At 34.7% G+C, this 16,599-nt stretch overlaps 1 protein-coding gene across 5 annotated transcripts in view; it reads right to left on the reverse strand.

The window, feature by feature from the left end:
• DPYD (dihydropyrimidine dehydrogenase) overlaps positions 1–16,599 on the reverse strand; it is an 879,000-nt gene that overhangs the window by 418,550 nt on the left and 443,851 nt on the right. For all 5 annotated transcript variants that reach the window (XM_057500453.1, XM_036883856.2, XM_036883855.2 and 2 more), the window contains one exon: positions 15,131–15,346. In XM_057500453.1, the coding sequence (XP_057356436.1) occupies positions 15,131–15,346 (216 nt within the window). The remainder of the gene's footprint in view (positions 1–15,130; positions 15,347–16,599) is intronic.

Genomic DNA, 16,599 nt, shown 5'->3' on the forward strand with positions numbered 1-16,599 from the left:
ATTCTGTTTTTACATTTTAGTAAATTATAAGCAAAAGTTGGCTGCATAATAAAATTGAATAATGATAAAACTGAAATTAACTCATTACAATTTTAAAAAATTTCTTTAAAGTATTATCCAAACTTACATCTGTGTTCTATCTAGTATTTTATGGTTCATGGTGATGCATAAATTAAAAATTAAATAATGAACTCCAAGTTCCTTTTTCAAATGTCTTTTAATCAACCATATTTGTTACCTTCTCATATTCTCATAAGTGTTTTTTTTTCCTTAGATGCATGGGGTTTTATATATACATATATATATTTGCACATGAACACCAAATAGTGTATGTTAAAAGGAGGAACTGTAGAAATACAATGTGTATGTTAATATAATGTGACAGTGTTTCACACATGAAAGCACATTTTAAACCTTCCTTTACTCACATAATTTTAGGCTTCAGATGCATTTCTCAATTGCTCACTGCAGAATAGCTGCAGCATTGAAACAAAACCTTCAGTATAAAAATGACACTTATTGTTTCCACTAAATCCTTATTCTGTCATCTACGGGCAGTGAGCTTTCCAGTCATGTTTTGTGCCAGTCCTTACCAGTTTGCCAATTACACAAGCTGCTTCCCAGACATCAGACACAAATTCCACAAGACTGCTGTGCAAGCGTACCCTAATTAACCATCAGCTTAATTAGACAATTTACTGTGTAATTAGCAGGCAATTAGTCAACACCTCTCAGATCTTATTGACTGCTGTGACAGCCTTTCCGTCTCTCCACATTCCAATACACAACAGCGACCATGTTTCTAGCACTCTTCAACCCACCCGGTACGACATGGCTCTGTATGGAAGTGGGTAATATTACATAACAAAGGAAAAATCAATATGTAGCCTGTCCTTATTGAATTGTTTTTAAACTTGCCTTTTATTTAATACTGGAAGTCTAAGATTAAATGTACTTTTAGTACCTGTTCCAAAAATGGCTATGGAGTCAACTTCTTAATATGTTTTAATGTAAAACACTGTAACTTGCATGTACAATGAATTATGCTCCATGACTGACTATGTCTATAATATCTGGAGACAATTTCTGATCAGTGTGTAGGAGACCTCCTCGGTTAAATGCCTTTAATGGGAATAGCAGTTACAGACACAAATCCCACACACACTGATGGAAGGTGTTGTAAGGTTCAGAAGCATTTCCTTATGTTTCTTTTTCAGAAGCATTTTCTCTTTGGTTCAGAAAAGAAGGTTCACAAATCAGGAATCATGACTTGGCATTTTAATATTTACATTTACACTTATTAATTTTACATGAAAAAGAGTTTTTCAAATTGTTGCTCTCTGAGCCCATGTGTATGTTATAAAATATCCATTGGTCTCTGAAGTACAATTTCTGCTTCTATAAAATACTTTCCATTTTGGGGGGAATTTTGTGATCAGTAACTAATGAAATCCCAGCAGCTATAAGGAAAAACAATTCTTCATCTTTTTTTCTTTTCAGAAATATTGAAGATGGATTTTATTGAATGATGCAAAAGCCATAAAATCTTCTGTTAATTGAAAGGAACAGAAAGGAAGAACATGAGACCATTCCTTCATAATTTAATTTGTTAGTTGTCATCTACATTTTCTGATATCTGATAAACTTCAATAAACATGAAATTACTTATCACAACAGGATTAGTCCTATGTTATTTACACTTTTCCATTAGCAACAATTTCCTTCCTTCCTTTTGAGTGTCAGGACCCAAAAATTCCAGATAAGGAGAAGTAACAGTAAAAGCCATAGGTGAAATGAAGTTGACTTATTGGAAAAACACAAAAAAAGGCCATTGTGGCTGTAGCTTAATTGGTACAGGGTAGAGTGAAAGGAGGTCTGAAACACAGTGAAAAAGTGATTTCTACAAGCATTTTGGATCTCATTTTAAGGTCTATGGGAAGCCACTGGAGGATTTTAAGAAAAGGAGGGACATGATATGACTTAACATTGTTTTGAGACCACTTAGGCTGTGGTTTGCAGGCTGGAATACAGGACAGACAAGAGTGAAAACAGGGGGCCACTTGGAGATGGTGGGTATAGTCATCAGTGAGGAAGGATGGGGGCTTGGGTGGGGTGGTACTATTGGAGATGACCCCTTAAATGAGAAAGGAGAAATGGTAGCGATTTCTCTATGCCTTAATAAGTGATTACATAACTACGAATGTTTCAGTTGGCATCAGGTTGCGGCAACAGTAATTATAATTTTACCGACATTTACAAATCATTTTTACATCTTCCATTTTTCAAAAGTGCAAACTGACTATCATTAGAATAGTATAAGAAAGGGAAAGCAGTTATTGTGGTCTTATAAGTGAGCATGCTGAGGCTTAGAAATTTACTAATTTATAGACAGTCACATTATGGAGGAAAGAGATAACACCCTCAACACTTTCTTTCAAACAAAGGTAGACAATTGTAATACTTGAATAATATCTATTATGATTTACTGTGAAAACAACAATTCAAAATTTAGAGTCAAATATCCTCTCCAGCCTTCCGCATGCAACCTTGTTTTTCTCTTTTCTTACTATAGGAGTTAACAAGAGAGTTGTTGTATACATTTAATATACCTTTGGTGCCATACCATTTCTCTTTATATTGACCAAGAAAAGATTTGGAAATACAGTGGTAAAGTTTGTTTATCACCCATTTGAAAACCACATACTATGTGGCTGCTTAATTTATGCTGGGTGTTGAAGAAAATGCAATTATCCCTGTGGCAACCTCACACAATTCCACCAAGGAACATAACTGAGCAAGAGCACTGGCACTTGTGCTGTGAAATCCATGCCTGATTTATATTGCATACCCTCTGCTAAGCCAGTGACGGACCAGGACAGAGATACTAAGGCAGGCGCATTCCTGAGAGACACGAGGACTCCTCTAAGGCTCTGCTGAACCTCACTCAGCAAGGCACTCCAGGATGCTTCCAGGAAACCTTCCCTCCACCCCCCTTCACTTAGGGCCACACTTACACTGCTAACTATGGATCTTCCTGATTTCTCCACCTTCCCCCATTTTTCTTTCACAGGTATTTCACCTAATAAAATTCTTATATGTTTAATCGCATCCCACCAACTGTTTCATGGAGGACTTGAAATAAGACAATTCTGATGCCATGTTACATGGCCAATAAATGATAACCACAAAAATCTAGAAAAAAAATTCTCACTATGAGAGAAATTTTATAAGATTAAAAAATCTTTATAATGTTTTGATCAAATTAATGTAGTCAATAATTAAAATTTACATGAACAGGAAAGTAACAGCATCAAAATGCACATTTCAGCTAAGCTCATAGGAGAACTAAAATAAACTGCAAAATTAAATTTTTCCCTTGAAGAAATGTGAAAGTAGATAACAAAATCTGCTTAAAGAGCTCTTATACCCTTCACCCCCTATAAGAATACAAAACGTTAGGGATGCTAAAGATTGTCAATTCATTTCATTGGTGCATGCTAATGGTGCTTTGTGAGGCTCATGTCATCCAGCCCCAACTCAGGCATTAAAAGACCCTTCTGGACACTTGATATATATGTTCCCTACCATTGGTTTTTCCTTTTGGAGGGGGAGAGTGCAGTGTACACTGTGCCACTCTGTTTGCTATGTCTAAAAGGTAAAGCCTGAGTTGTCTGCTGCTGAGAAATGAGCTAAAAGAGATGATACCACGGTACTATGAGCAGTCTTCATTCCTAGGATTTGTCAGGGCAAAAGGAAGTAAGATTTTCTTTGGATAGGTTAAGGGACCCATATAAACTAAGGCAGTGTGAAGTTACCCTCAGCCCTATTCCACAGTGATCCCTAGGAAGGTAAAGAGTATGAGCAGAGAAAAGTTTAAGGACTCAAAGAGCCTGCCAGGAGATATGGAGGGAGAAAGCTATGAAAAGAGATTCAAAAGATCCACAGGGGACAGTTCCCTAAGGACGGAGGAATTTTTGAGGAAACCATGAAAGGACTCACAAGAATAAAAGCCTAAACAAATATATGTCCTAAGAAAGAATATTACAGCTGTATAACTTTATATTTATCCATGAAAATGAAATGAGTCATCATGAAGTAGATATTTACCAGTTTAATATTCTCAATGTTGCTGAGCAATGTATTATACTCCAGAACACAATCACTTTGCTGATTAGACTAGGGAAGTAGTAATCAACAGGTAGTCTCCAGGTCCTTCACTTACAGGGCCTGCCTTCCAGAGGCTTCTATTCAGGAGTGGAAAAAAGGAGCAAACACATAAAGAATCCATTCTGTCTTATGTCAACTTAGTACAATTCTATAAAAGCACTGAAAAGGGACAGAAGATGGCCATTGGTCAACATAGCCAAAGAGGACTTGGGTCATCTCTGATAGTTTAATATTTGAATAGGAGAAGAAGTCTTCTTAAGAAGGAAGAATGGTAAAATTAAGGCATAGATAATGCAAAATAAGTCTAGTAATTGGATTGGTTTAATCAGAAAAGAGAGACTGTGAGGAGAAAAGCAGAAGTGATTATTGAAATGATGAATAGGAGTTACACTATGATTAGTAGTGACTTCCAAACGGAAATGTGTAATTCCTCTCTTGAAAGCCTCTTCAGGTTCCCTATTGTCTATACAGTCACATTTAAATTCCTAGCCTAACAGACCTTTTCCACAGTCTCTGCAGCTATGTAGGCCACCTTATCTTTCTCCAGATTCAGCTGCTTAGTTTTAAGTATGCTTAGCATCTCACAACCATGGATGCCCATGTGCTCTTCCTTCTGTCTAGAACAAAGACAAAGCTCAAATGTGAAGTCATCTTTCTTTTTAAAAAATTTTGAGGAAAATACTGCTTACTAAGTAACATTTTTAGTCTAAGAAACTCTTTTTTGCTTTAGGTCAACATTCAGTTGGTCATCCTTTGTCTTTTGGTCTATATTCTGAACTAGAGCTTAGTTTTCTAGAACAAAGACCATTTATATGCACACACACACACACACACACACACACACTCATACTATACGAATTGTCAGTGCTTAACAAATGTTTGTTGCATGAAGGAGATAAAAGGGCATTAGCAAAAGCTCTCATGATGCATCTAGTCTATTCCAGACACATAAAAGTGACACTCGATGACAGTTTTTGATAAATTGTAAGTTTGGGGGAGAATTTGACAGAAGAGGAATGACAAGTTGTTCCAAACATATGGGATATTGGGGAAAAATGTGCAAATGAATAAACAGAGCAAGATGAAAAGGGCAGCGGGCTGAGCTGAAACAGAGGAGGCAGTTGGAGAAGCTGGACAAGCGAAGGTAACTGGTGTATGAAGAGGCAGTTGGGCTGAATTTCTCTAAAAAACCAGTCACAGGCTTCAATATCTAATGACACCTAATTTCAGAAATAGTGGGGATTGAATAGAAAGCCCATTTCAAGTCATGTAAGAAAAAGGAGCATAAAGAGAACTGTAACAAAACTGAGTAAGTCTTGCAATACATTGCTGATATAGGTATGTCTTTAATAAAAAGTTGGCAGTGAGGTAATCACTTGGATTATATTGAGAGTTTTTTTAATGAAGGATGAAGAGTATTGCTCTGTAGTAATGATTAGAATTTTGTTAAAAATTAGTGAAGAAACTACAGAGTACTATGAGCCATGTTAATTTCAAGCCATGTTAATTTCAACCAAGACTGTATCATCCAAACATACGCAGAGTATGAATACTTTTAACCAGTTAAATTTAAAACCTGCAAAAGAATTATGTGAGATAGAAGGATAAAATCAGTTATTCAAACAGCAGGACTGTACATTAAGGAAATTTCCATTAGTAATAACTTTGAAAATTTTCTATTAAACTTGACACCATTTGCTTAAAAAAAGGGAATGGGGGTTGAGTAAGAGGTATTTTCCATTACAAGTCAAGTTTTCTACCAGCTAACCCAGATTAAAATTGTGCATGTCAATTTATATTATTAAAAAGTCTATTTGAGCCTCACCTTGTCCACTCTTCCAAAATGATTTACTAATTATTAAGTGTGAAATCACAGCCTGAAATGGAAAAGAGGTGAAGACGTAATTATATTGGAAAATTGATTGGTCTGCTTCATAGTCAACTCGCCCAAATTGTGAAATAAAAGTAAAAATATATATACATATATATTGGGAGTAATTTAAATAATTTTAATAATGTACCTGGTAAAAATATTACTTTGACTAGAATGAAAGGATTTATGCTTAATACTGGAAATATGTACATTAGCTTATGTTTGGAAACATCATATCTAGGTATTCTATTGAACAAACTAAGCCTAGGATACATGGCCTGGTTCAAATACTGATTTGTTTAGCACTTTGGGAAGAGATTGGGAATATTATTTTTATTAGAATCTAACTTGCAAGATTTAGCTTCATTTTTGCAACTATACACACAAATGGGTGGGTAAGTCTTTTCTTATTGAAGAGACCAGGGTTGTTTCATGGAAGAGCTTGCTAAAGAGTCTTAAAGTAAACATTTGGATGAAATCTCCCATAGTACTTCAGCCCTTTAAAGAACATGTGGATTTTAGCCCTTTATAAAAGCTCATGCTTTTAATTTGAGGATGAGTTAACTTCATCAATTTCAGTAAAATAAATCTAAATAACAAAGAACATAAGCAAATGAATATCAAACTTTAACCACATTGAAATCATTTATAGTTTCAGCAGGTTAAGTCTCCCAGATGAGGTGCTACATTTAATATTTTTAAATAATTTTAACTCCTTAGTTAAGACATGTGTATACATCAGGTGAACAATGCAACATAATACATAGAAATTAATTATGTACCAAATTTGAAGCTGGAACTCCATCAGTGAAAATAATGCACTGGATTGCTGTGTATTTATTGTTTCATAGACATTCACGATAAGGTAAGAAACTCAATCATAATAAAGATCAGTTTGACAATATTTTTAGAAGAATTATAAGAGTAAATTGTGACCTTCTGTACTGTAATCCAAAGAGAATTAGCCAGGCTCTAAAATATTATTACACAACATATTTGCGAAATTTTCCTTAACAACTTCAATAATTCTTTCTAGCATTTACAGTCCTGACAATGTTACTCCTGAATTCTTGTCTAGTTGATAGGTGCCAGCAATTTGTACAAATGCAGGCAACTTCCTCTCAGTTAAAATAATGTGGATCGAAACAAGTTTCTTGAAATCCACACGGGAGAACAGACAACATACATGGTAAAAAGTCTGCAAATCTTATTATGGAAAGGAAACAGGACTTAGCAAGGAAAAAGAAAAGGCTCGTGGATAGGACATGAGAGCTGTCCCCAAGTAACTGAAGAGCTGTCATGTGGAATTGTGGTTCAAATTAGAATCCTATAATTATTCATTCATCTCACAAGTATGTATTGAATCCTTCCTCTCTGCCAGACATAGTTCTTGGCACTGGGCATATGGCAATGAGCAAGAAAGACAACATCCCTCTTCTTACAGAGTTTACTAGAAATGGCTAAAACAGAACAAATAAACAAGTAAACAAAGAATGATCAAGAGCATGGTAATTTCATATGGTGATAAATGCAGTGAAGAAAAAAACAGCCAGGAAAATGTGGCACAGAGACACTAAGTTTTCAGTGGGCAGCAAACACTTCTCTAAGGAGGTAATTTTTAATCTGAGAACTGAATGAGGAGCAAGAGTTGGATGTATAAAGATCTGAGGACCAAGCATTTCAGGCGGAGCAAACACTAACAAAATTGCCCTAAGAGAGGGAGGATCCTGCTACATCAGGGACTAGAAAGAGAAGCAGTGTGGCTGGAGAAAATTAGCATAAAACCAAAATAGAAATAAAACTATGCATAAAACCAAAATAGTAATAAAATTACAGGTGCTGCTCTGCTTGAAGCAGGGGATAGAAGGCAACCTTAGTGCACCTGTTGAGCTGAACATCAGATCCCTGCAGAACACTGATGGCATCAAACTGTCTTCCTCTTAGACATAAAGTAATGAGGTCCTGGAAGGATCAATGAGGAAATATGATACAGAGGAAAAAGCCTGATTTGTATCAAATAGACTTTGCTTCAATCCCGGTATGGTGGAGTTAAGCATTTGAATGGGACGACCCATTTCCGTGGCCCTAAGCTCTGGTGACCTGCTCTAACCATCTGAATAAGGCTAGAAATCATATTGTGCAACTTCTGAGCCTCAGCCTCACAATTTACCCTCTTGGCTTTTTTAGAACACTGTCACCTTATGAAAAAGCCCAGTGAAGTCTCTCTGAAGACAAACCACATGGAGATCAAGGCCAGGTGAGTACCCACACAAGGGAATGAAGCCAGCCACCAGGCAGTCTGTGAAATGAACGCAAATGCATGAGAGAGAACAGCTAACGCCAGTGGGGCACAGGCAAGCCAACCCAGCTGAGCTCTAACAAGATTGCCACACTATAGAATCAAGAGCAGGTTACTCATTGTCTTAAGCCACGGTATTGTAGGGTGGTTTGGTATGCAGTAAAAGATAAGTGAATCAGAAATTGGTTATGTTTGCTTGCATTAAAAAAAAATCTAAAATAAGTGGCACTGTCTTTTGAATTGAGAGGCTGAGGCCTCTCCTGAAAAATAAAGAATAAGCTGTTAGTAAAGGCTAGAGGAATGGTGAATGAACTATTAGTGGAGACTTGAAATGCAGTGTGAAAACTGCTCTTGGAGACTAGGAAAAGAGAGGCCCGTATTATGTAGTGACAGAAGAATTGGCAAGAAGATAGAAGATAGAAAATGTACATAATACATTTGTGGATCTGATGAAATAAATCCTAGACAGAACACTGAACATGTCAATTGAGTGCTTCTACCCAAGTATAATAGGTTACTGTAAGAGAGAAAAGTGCTAAATAAGGATATATTTAATTTGCAAAGTAAACTTAGAGCACAAAGCAAAAGGGCCCGGGACTTACTGTGTTGGAAAATAAAGCTGTTTTTATACTCTTTCTCCCCTAAAAGGAAAAATCTTCAAAGTAAGAAATTACCTTAGGGTAAAAAGCCTATTAAGAGTGACGTTATATGATACTATGTTAAGGTTTTAGAAAGATTTAAAGGGTCCTAGTAGATTCTTGCAGGTGGACAATATCAGTTCTAAGAATTGTAAGGATATTGTCCACAGCAGGAAGACATATCCAAAATAGAAGTCTGTCTCAAAAAGAATTATGGGTATAGCTCTGGGATATAGAGTCAGCCCTTCATTGATTCAAAAATTCTTAAAAGAGTTTTATGATGATATCTGTGAGCTAGGACTAAAAGGGACAACTCAAAATAAATACAGGAATAAGGGTTCTTAATTTTTTATGAGCAGAAACAGACTGAAAAATCTACTTAACTGCCAAGAATGGCCATCATTGGCCATTTCTAACAAAACAAAACTCAGAGGATAGATCAAGAGTCCAGAGGACAGAGCCAATAGCAGATAGGAACAATAGATTAGGGAACCACTACCAGGGAGCAGAATTGGATCCTAATCAAGAAACATCCCTCATCCCTGGAGTAAGGGGCCCTGAAAACATTTGCCCAACTGAATTTTAAAATTGCTATGGATAAGTGATTGCTATGTTCCTTCCATTTCTCCTATTTCTGAATGAGAGTACCTACTGCAGTTCTCCTGACCATCTCATGTTTTTGTTAGGTATACAGAGGATAGACAACCTGTCTTTCTATTTCACAGTACCCTGGATAAAGTCAGCTGAACCTATGTAGCCTCATTTGCATTTGAACCCAATACAGATCACAAAACCATAGATGTTGAGCCTAAAGCCATGATTGGATAATATTTTGGGTGTCTTGGAAAAGGTAGATGCACTTCACATCTGGAAGGGTTGTAAATTACTGTGACCAAAGAGCAAGTTAGTACTCTTTGCAATGATGGCTGTGATCATCTTTCCATGCTGTATGCATCCCCCTTTGTGATATTATTTTGGTGTTCTTCCCATCAATAAGCAGATAGTATTTATACACTTATTAAATATAACATATATAGCATACCTTGTAACTTGCTTTAACTAAGAGAGCATGGTGGAAGTGACAATGTGTGACCTTTGAGTCTTTGTCACAACAGGTCTTTCTGCTTCCATTCTTGCCCTCTCAGAACACTGATACCTTGTGAATGAACAAGCCTAAACTAGCCTCCTTGATGAGACACTATGAGGCAAGATAAATTATAAGGAGATGGACAGATGGGCTCAGACATCTCAGTAATTACAACATCTTCAACTGAGGGTCTGAACGCACAGGAGAGGCCATCTTGCCAGAACTCAGGCATCCCTCCAATGGACCATGGTACGAATGAGCCCAGTAGACACCATGGGAAGCAGAAGAACTGCCCATATAAGCTCAACCAATTTTCCAATGTACAGGATTAAGAACAAATAAATAATTGTTTTGAGTCTTGGGCAATTTATTTAGCTTTCTCAGTCCATTATTTCATTGGAAAAAATGTACTAGCTTATAAGGTGTTGTAAAAATTCAATGAATAACTTATGAAAAACATTTCTCAGGATCTATACTTTCTAAGTCCTCAATACATGGCATTTAATAATGTGAAAATAATAATAATGACAACAACAGAAACGTGTGACATTAAACCACTTGTTCAAGATAGTGATTTAGAGGGAGCTTTGGAACAGACTTGAGTCTCCCAGGCCAAATTTCTTTTCCCTGGACAGTGCTGTCTCTCCATGCTTGTTAGTTTTTTTCTAAAGTATTTATTTACTTGAGAGAGAAAAATAAAAAACCCTACATTTTAAAATCAACAATTCCTTTATGTTAATAAGTTAGACTAATTTATTCCATTATGTCTCTGAACTTATGAGAAGGCTGGATGGAACTTATGAGAAGGCTGGTTGACTTGGGGTCAATAAACTGGAGATATTTCTAAACTAGATCTTTCCATGGCTATAACAGACTGCATTGCCTTAAAAACTTAGCATATTCCTTGTCACTAAAAGCATTCAAAAGCAGGATACATTTCTTTCATCACAGCTATTGATGCATCAGCTTAGATAGTTGTCCAAAAGATTTTTTATTTCCCTCCCTAAAACTGTGTAATATTTATTGTTTTCTCAAAAATGTCTGTATTTTAAAGGCTTATTCAACAGTCTGTCTTAAAACGCAATCCCTGAACTTAAAAATCCCACTGACATTTTCATTTTTAGACATGTATAGATGCACTATAGAAAGGAACATAGGATATGAAAATTTTAAATTGACCTTTTCTCCTTTGATTGAGATCAATACTCAGAACAGTCAATTTTTTTATGTGCTAACTGTCTGTTCATATGGCTGGGAAGAAAAAAAAGGAATTCAATATGCTGTTGCCAAAAAAATCTATTTATTCAGTTATTGATTCTTTTATCCAATGAATATTTATAAAACATTTATCAAGCCCTTCCTATACACTAAGCACTGTGTTATGTGATATAAGGTAGTATTTTATGGAAACCACTATGATCAATACTTTGAGTCCAATGAAATAAGGATGAACTTTAAATATTTCTCAGTTTTTAGTTTTCACTATTTTATGTTGAAAGACTCATTGTATGTGCACCTATTTATCTAAACCTATGGTATTTATTTAAACAAAATACATGCATTCAAGATTTTTTTACTAAAAATCAATCACAAGTTTACTTTAATATTTACATGTAGCTTATAACTGAAGCAAACTTTTGCTTAGTTTGAATCTGATTTAGGATAGTAATAAACACTTCTGAGCTTATTTATCTGTGTATTGATAAAGATATATGCAACTTGCAGTTACATATTTGAAGTATATATTACATAGCTACCTTAGAGAACAAAAATTTATGACATAATTAACAAAAACAAAATCTTTTTATCTATTTCCTATCACCATAATGTGAACACAGGTCAGGAGGTTATTTTATGTGAAGTCTAAACAACTTCTAATATTACCAGTTAAACAGAGCATTTCTCTGATTTGTCATGTCATGCTAGTTTAGTTTTTTTTTTTTATTAATTTTATTTTGGTATCATTAATCTACAGTTACATGAAGGACATTATGTTTACTAGGTTCCCCCCTTGCTAGTTTAGTTTTAATTAAGCTTGACAGGTTGATTTTTCTCCTATTCTTTTAAATAGAAACTTGTCCTCAATATATAGATAGAAAAAATATATAATTATATTTAAATAACACTTTTATGACATGTAAAATATCATCTTTATAAAACAAACAGAATCTCAAGAAAAGCAATCAAGGTATTCTGGAACATTGTAGGAAAGACTGATTTGGAAAGGAAGAATATAGTTAATAAAAGCCGTCTTGATGTTATTTAACACAAAAGCAAACACAGATCTTTTTATATTTGACATTAAAAATCTGATCATTTGCTTCCCCAAAGAAAGCACATACAGCTTTTATACAGACAGCACAGTAAAGAATAATAATAATTCTGTTTACTGAGATATCAACTGGCATTTCACTGTAAGTCAATGGTCTATCGTTGCTACAGCATATTAGACCTCAATCTAGCATCTACAAATGTCAAGAATATAAAAAAATATATAGGATGAAAATCAAAAACATGTTCCAAACTCCCCAAAAAAATTTAAAAAAGGGAAACATAGTTCACCTAAACATATTTGCTGCAGAAATCAGTGCAATATTCAGCTGTCAATCTAGTAAAACAACGAGGGATCCACATTGTCAGTAGGACAGGATAATAAAATTTCCAGCAGATGTTCAGGCAGGGCTCTAATTTTTACTGAACTCCCTTGGTAAGCATTTAATTTCTTTATCATATGCAGGCTCGGCAAATTGTACTTCATCAAAGCTGTATTGTGAAATGTTAATATTTCACATAATAACAAAACTCCATAGAATAACCTTTGTCATATTAAGTGCATCCAAATTTCATATGTCAAGATTCCGAACTTTCATATATATGTATACATATAAACTAGATTCTTGAATTGGCATAATAAATTATAATAAGGGCATAATAAATTATAATAAGGGCTAATCTAAATTGGTATGCTATAATGTCACACAAATGTAGAGTACATATAACATTTTCATAGATGTCTTTGGTAAAGAGCTATGGGAAAAACACATGTTTATATGACTGAATTGTATACATTTACCAATAAGAAAGTATAGGAGTTTATAAGACAATTATATTTACATAATTATATTTTTTTATATTGTCCTTATTCACTAATTAGGGACAATATAAGAAAACCAAAAAAAAAAAGTAAATCTCTAGAAAGCAAACTGACTACTTTGCAAAATCACGTATGGGAAATAATCCAAGGTAGCATCATTGTTTATGTCACTAGAATTTGCACAAATACATTTAAATTGTCTTTGCACAAATATTGTATCCAAAATCAAAGTAAATTCAATAGAGCTTCCTAAAAACCCCCATCATAAAACTTTATGTGCCAAATTTAATTTGCATTTGTTTACAACTCTCCTTTTGAACCAGCATCACAGAGTTCTGAATTGAGAGATTAAATTCAAATTGGAGGTTTGGAAGGAAGTTAGCTTCCATATTTATATCTGTTGGTAATCCTGATAAATGCAACTGCTCCTAGGTTACTGAAAGAGACAGCATCACAAATCAGTGTATGTCACCAAGAGAGTCAAGACAGATGTCTCTGATTAATCAGAATTCAATTTTGCAAGCAAGAAAACAGCAAATTCAAAACAAATACTTTTTTTTACAGTTCTTCACTTATACCTGACTAGCCACCTATTTCTATTTACACATAATATTTTCAAAAAAGCATAACTACTGTAGTCATTAAATGGTATCAGAGACTCAGTTTTTTTCAGTGGATTAACCATTTGACTACAGCTTCTTAAAGGATGAATTGCAACAAAGACAACTATACTATCAATATACTACAAGGTTGTAACCAAGTGATGAATGGTATTCTAAAGCTAAATCCAGTATGTTCTGTTTATTTTTACACTTTGTTTAACCAAAATATTTCTAAATATTCAGCCAATTTATTTGAAAAAAAAACCTACCTTTAGCTAAACATATTTAAGATTATATAAATTAAATAAATAAATACAAATTTTAAAACATTTAATTTTTTTTCATGCACTGATTTTCCTAACTTTTGAGAATTCTCTAGATTTTCTTAATCACAGTTACACGTAGCAGCATCTTGTAAAGCTATCAGAGTAGGACAGCAGTATTGTCTAAGCCATGCTAATGCCAGCTATTGATCCTCACAAAAGGAGAAAGAAGGAGAGAATGTGCTTAATGGGGCATATTTGTTCTCTATTATTTTCTTTGCCTAAGGATAAGACTTATTTAAATAATGATACGCTTTTCTTAGTCACTAGATTCACACATTCTTATACATTAATTATTACTAACTACCAGCTAGTACTAAACACATCAATGGGTTTAGCATTTAAAATTTTATCAATAAAGGGTCTAAGAATGTTAATTCTGCTGCTCTTTTCTAATTCAAAACCACATAAGGATGCAACCCTTTATTGCATGAATCATCCTACTTTGAAAACATGGATTTATATGCTTTGTGTAAAGAATCAATCTCAACTTTAACATGTAGTGTACTTTCTACCAATTATGTCTACTTATGGTGTGAGTATAAAATTATACCACCAAATTAAACTCAGGCATATGTATTTTGGAAAAATGTTGTACTTAAAAAATTCAAGAAGAATCTTGCTTAATATTGGCACCAATGAGTGACATTGACTTTTTGACACAAAGCGGATTTTAGGATTATATGCAAACCAAATCCATTGCTTCTCTAACTTTGAGTCAGGCATATGTCTTTACACACAACCAGAAATCAATTGATAATGCCCAAACAATAATTCATGAGTTTGTGATTATGAAACAAATAGTCACTTTTGTAATATTTATATATTCGATGCTTCTCAGACAAAATAAAATGAGAAATATAAGCCCTTCACCTTCCATGAGACAGAAAGATTGGAAGAAAAGTAAAAACTAATTATTAATAATAGGTCTTGCCCAGTAGTTTAATAATTATTATTTATTGGTCAGAAAAATCTATATTATAGTATGTATACCCTAATTAAGATACATCACAGACATTTAAACACAGCTTCAAAATATTTTCTTACCTTATCAAGAGAGAAAGTTTTGGTTAGGGCAAAACCCCATCCAGCTTCAAAAGCTCTTCGAATCATTGATGTACTGGTAGCTGGGGTTGCACTAGCAAGACCAAAAGGATTTGTGAACTTTAATCCGGCCATTTCCACACTAATGTCCACCAGATCAATAGGTGTGTAAAAGAGGGGTAGTTCAGGCTTGGCAGAAACTGAGACTCCATATTGTGACTGCAAAAAGAAACAGCCAATAATTATTCTTGTATCATATCTGAATTTTCCATATAATCTTTTACAAAAAATCACTTCCACACAGTATTTGAATTAGTATAGATTTCATTGGACTGTTTACAATGATGAAAACTGGCAAAATGGCTGTTAGCAGTGAACCAAATTCACACAACAACATCGTTTTCTAATTTAAAAGGCAGTATAGAGAGTATTAACCGAAATAAAATCAATTAAACAAACAAAAACTCCATTTAAAATACACAGAGATTCAAACACAAAAAGGAATAATTTCAGAATTTATCTCCCTGGCCCCATTTATCCTAGCCTTTTTGTACTTAATTTGTAGAAATGTCTTTAGTGCTCAGAGGGATGGGCAACAAGTCAGGAGGCCTACATTCAATTTCCAGAAATCTTAACACCTGTTTATGAGATTTTAAGGGAGCCACCTAACATGTCCGTGTCATTTCTCCTCTACCGGTTTCAATATAGCAGCAGGAATGCTGGTTGTTTAATTTCCTGCCCATAGGGATATTGGAAAATGCAGGAGATCATAAGCCACAGGGAGACATCTAATTTGGAAAGTGGGTAATGCACTCCTGTGCATAAGGAGGGCTTCTTTACTCAGAACCCAACAGCTACCAAAGGAGTTAATGCTGAAATCTTCAACTGGCTCTCAAAACGGTGAAGTTACCTGCATTAAATGAACATTATAATAACATTACCTTGCATTATTGGAAAGACTTAATGAAAACACTTATGCAAAGTACATGGCACACTGAAATCTACTAGGTGCTAGCTAAATGTTGTCTCTTTCTGACGGGGTTGGTCATTAAGGATCTCATCAGGCCTTTGTTCGCAGTATGCCTTTGTTTCTGTCTCTCCTTCCTTTTCTCTCTGAAAGACAATTAATACTGGCAAATATAAAAAGGCTGGATTGTCTCCGCCAAAGTGGTTCCTGAGTGGATAGGACTAGCAAGAACTCCTGCCTCTTGTGAATCAGCACTCAAAAGCAAAAGAAAAGTTGTTTGAGCAGAACTTTAATTTTACAGGAGTGTGTCTTCTGTAGATAAAGATTACCATAACTTACATAGAAATTATTTCTGGAACTCCAGCATTTATAGTGCAAAGTAAAGTTCACTTAATATGTAAAAAAGCACCAAACTTTTCAATTGAAAGACTAATGTGTCTCTGGTACCGGTAAAGAGATACATGATGGCGTCTAGCCTCCAGCTATAGCAGGCATCTTCTGCCAA

Source organism: Manis pentadactyla, chromosome 4, assembly GCF_030020395.1.
Source record: "Manis pentadactyla isolate mManPen7 chromosome 4, mManPen7.hap1, whole genome shotgun sequence".
Taxonomy (NCBI): Eukaryota; Metazoa; Chordata; class Mammalia; order Pholidota; family Manidae; genus Manis; species Manis pentadactyla.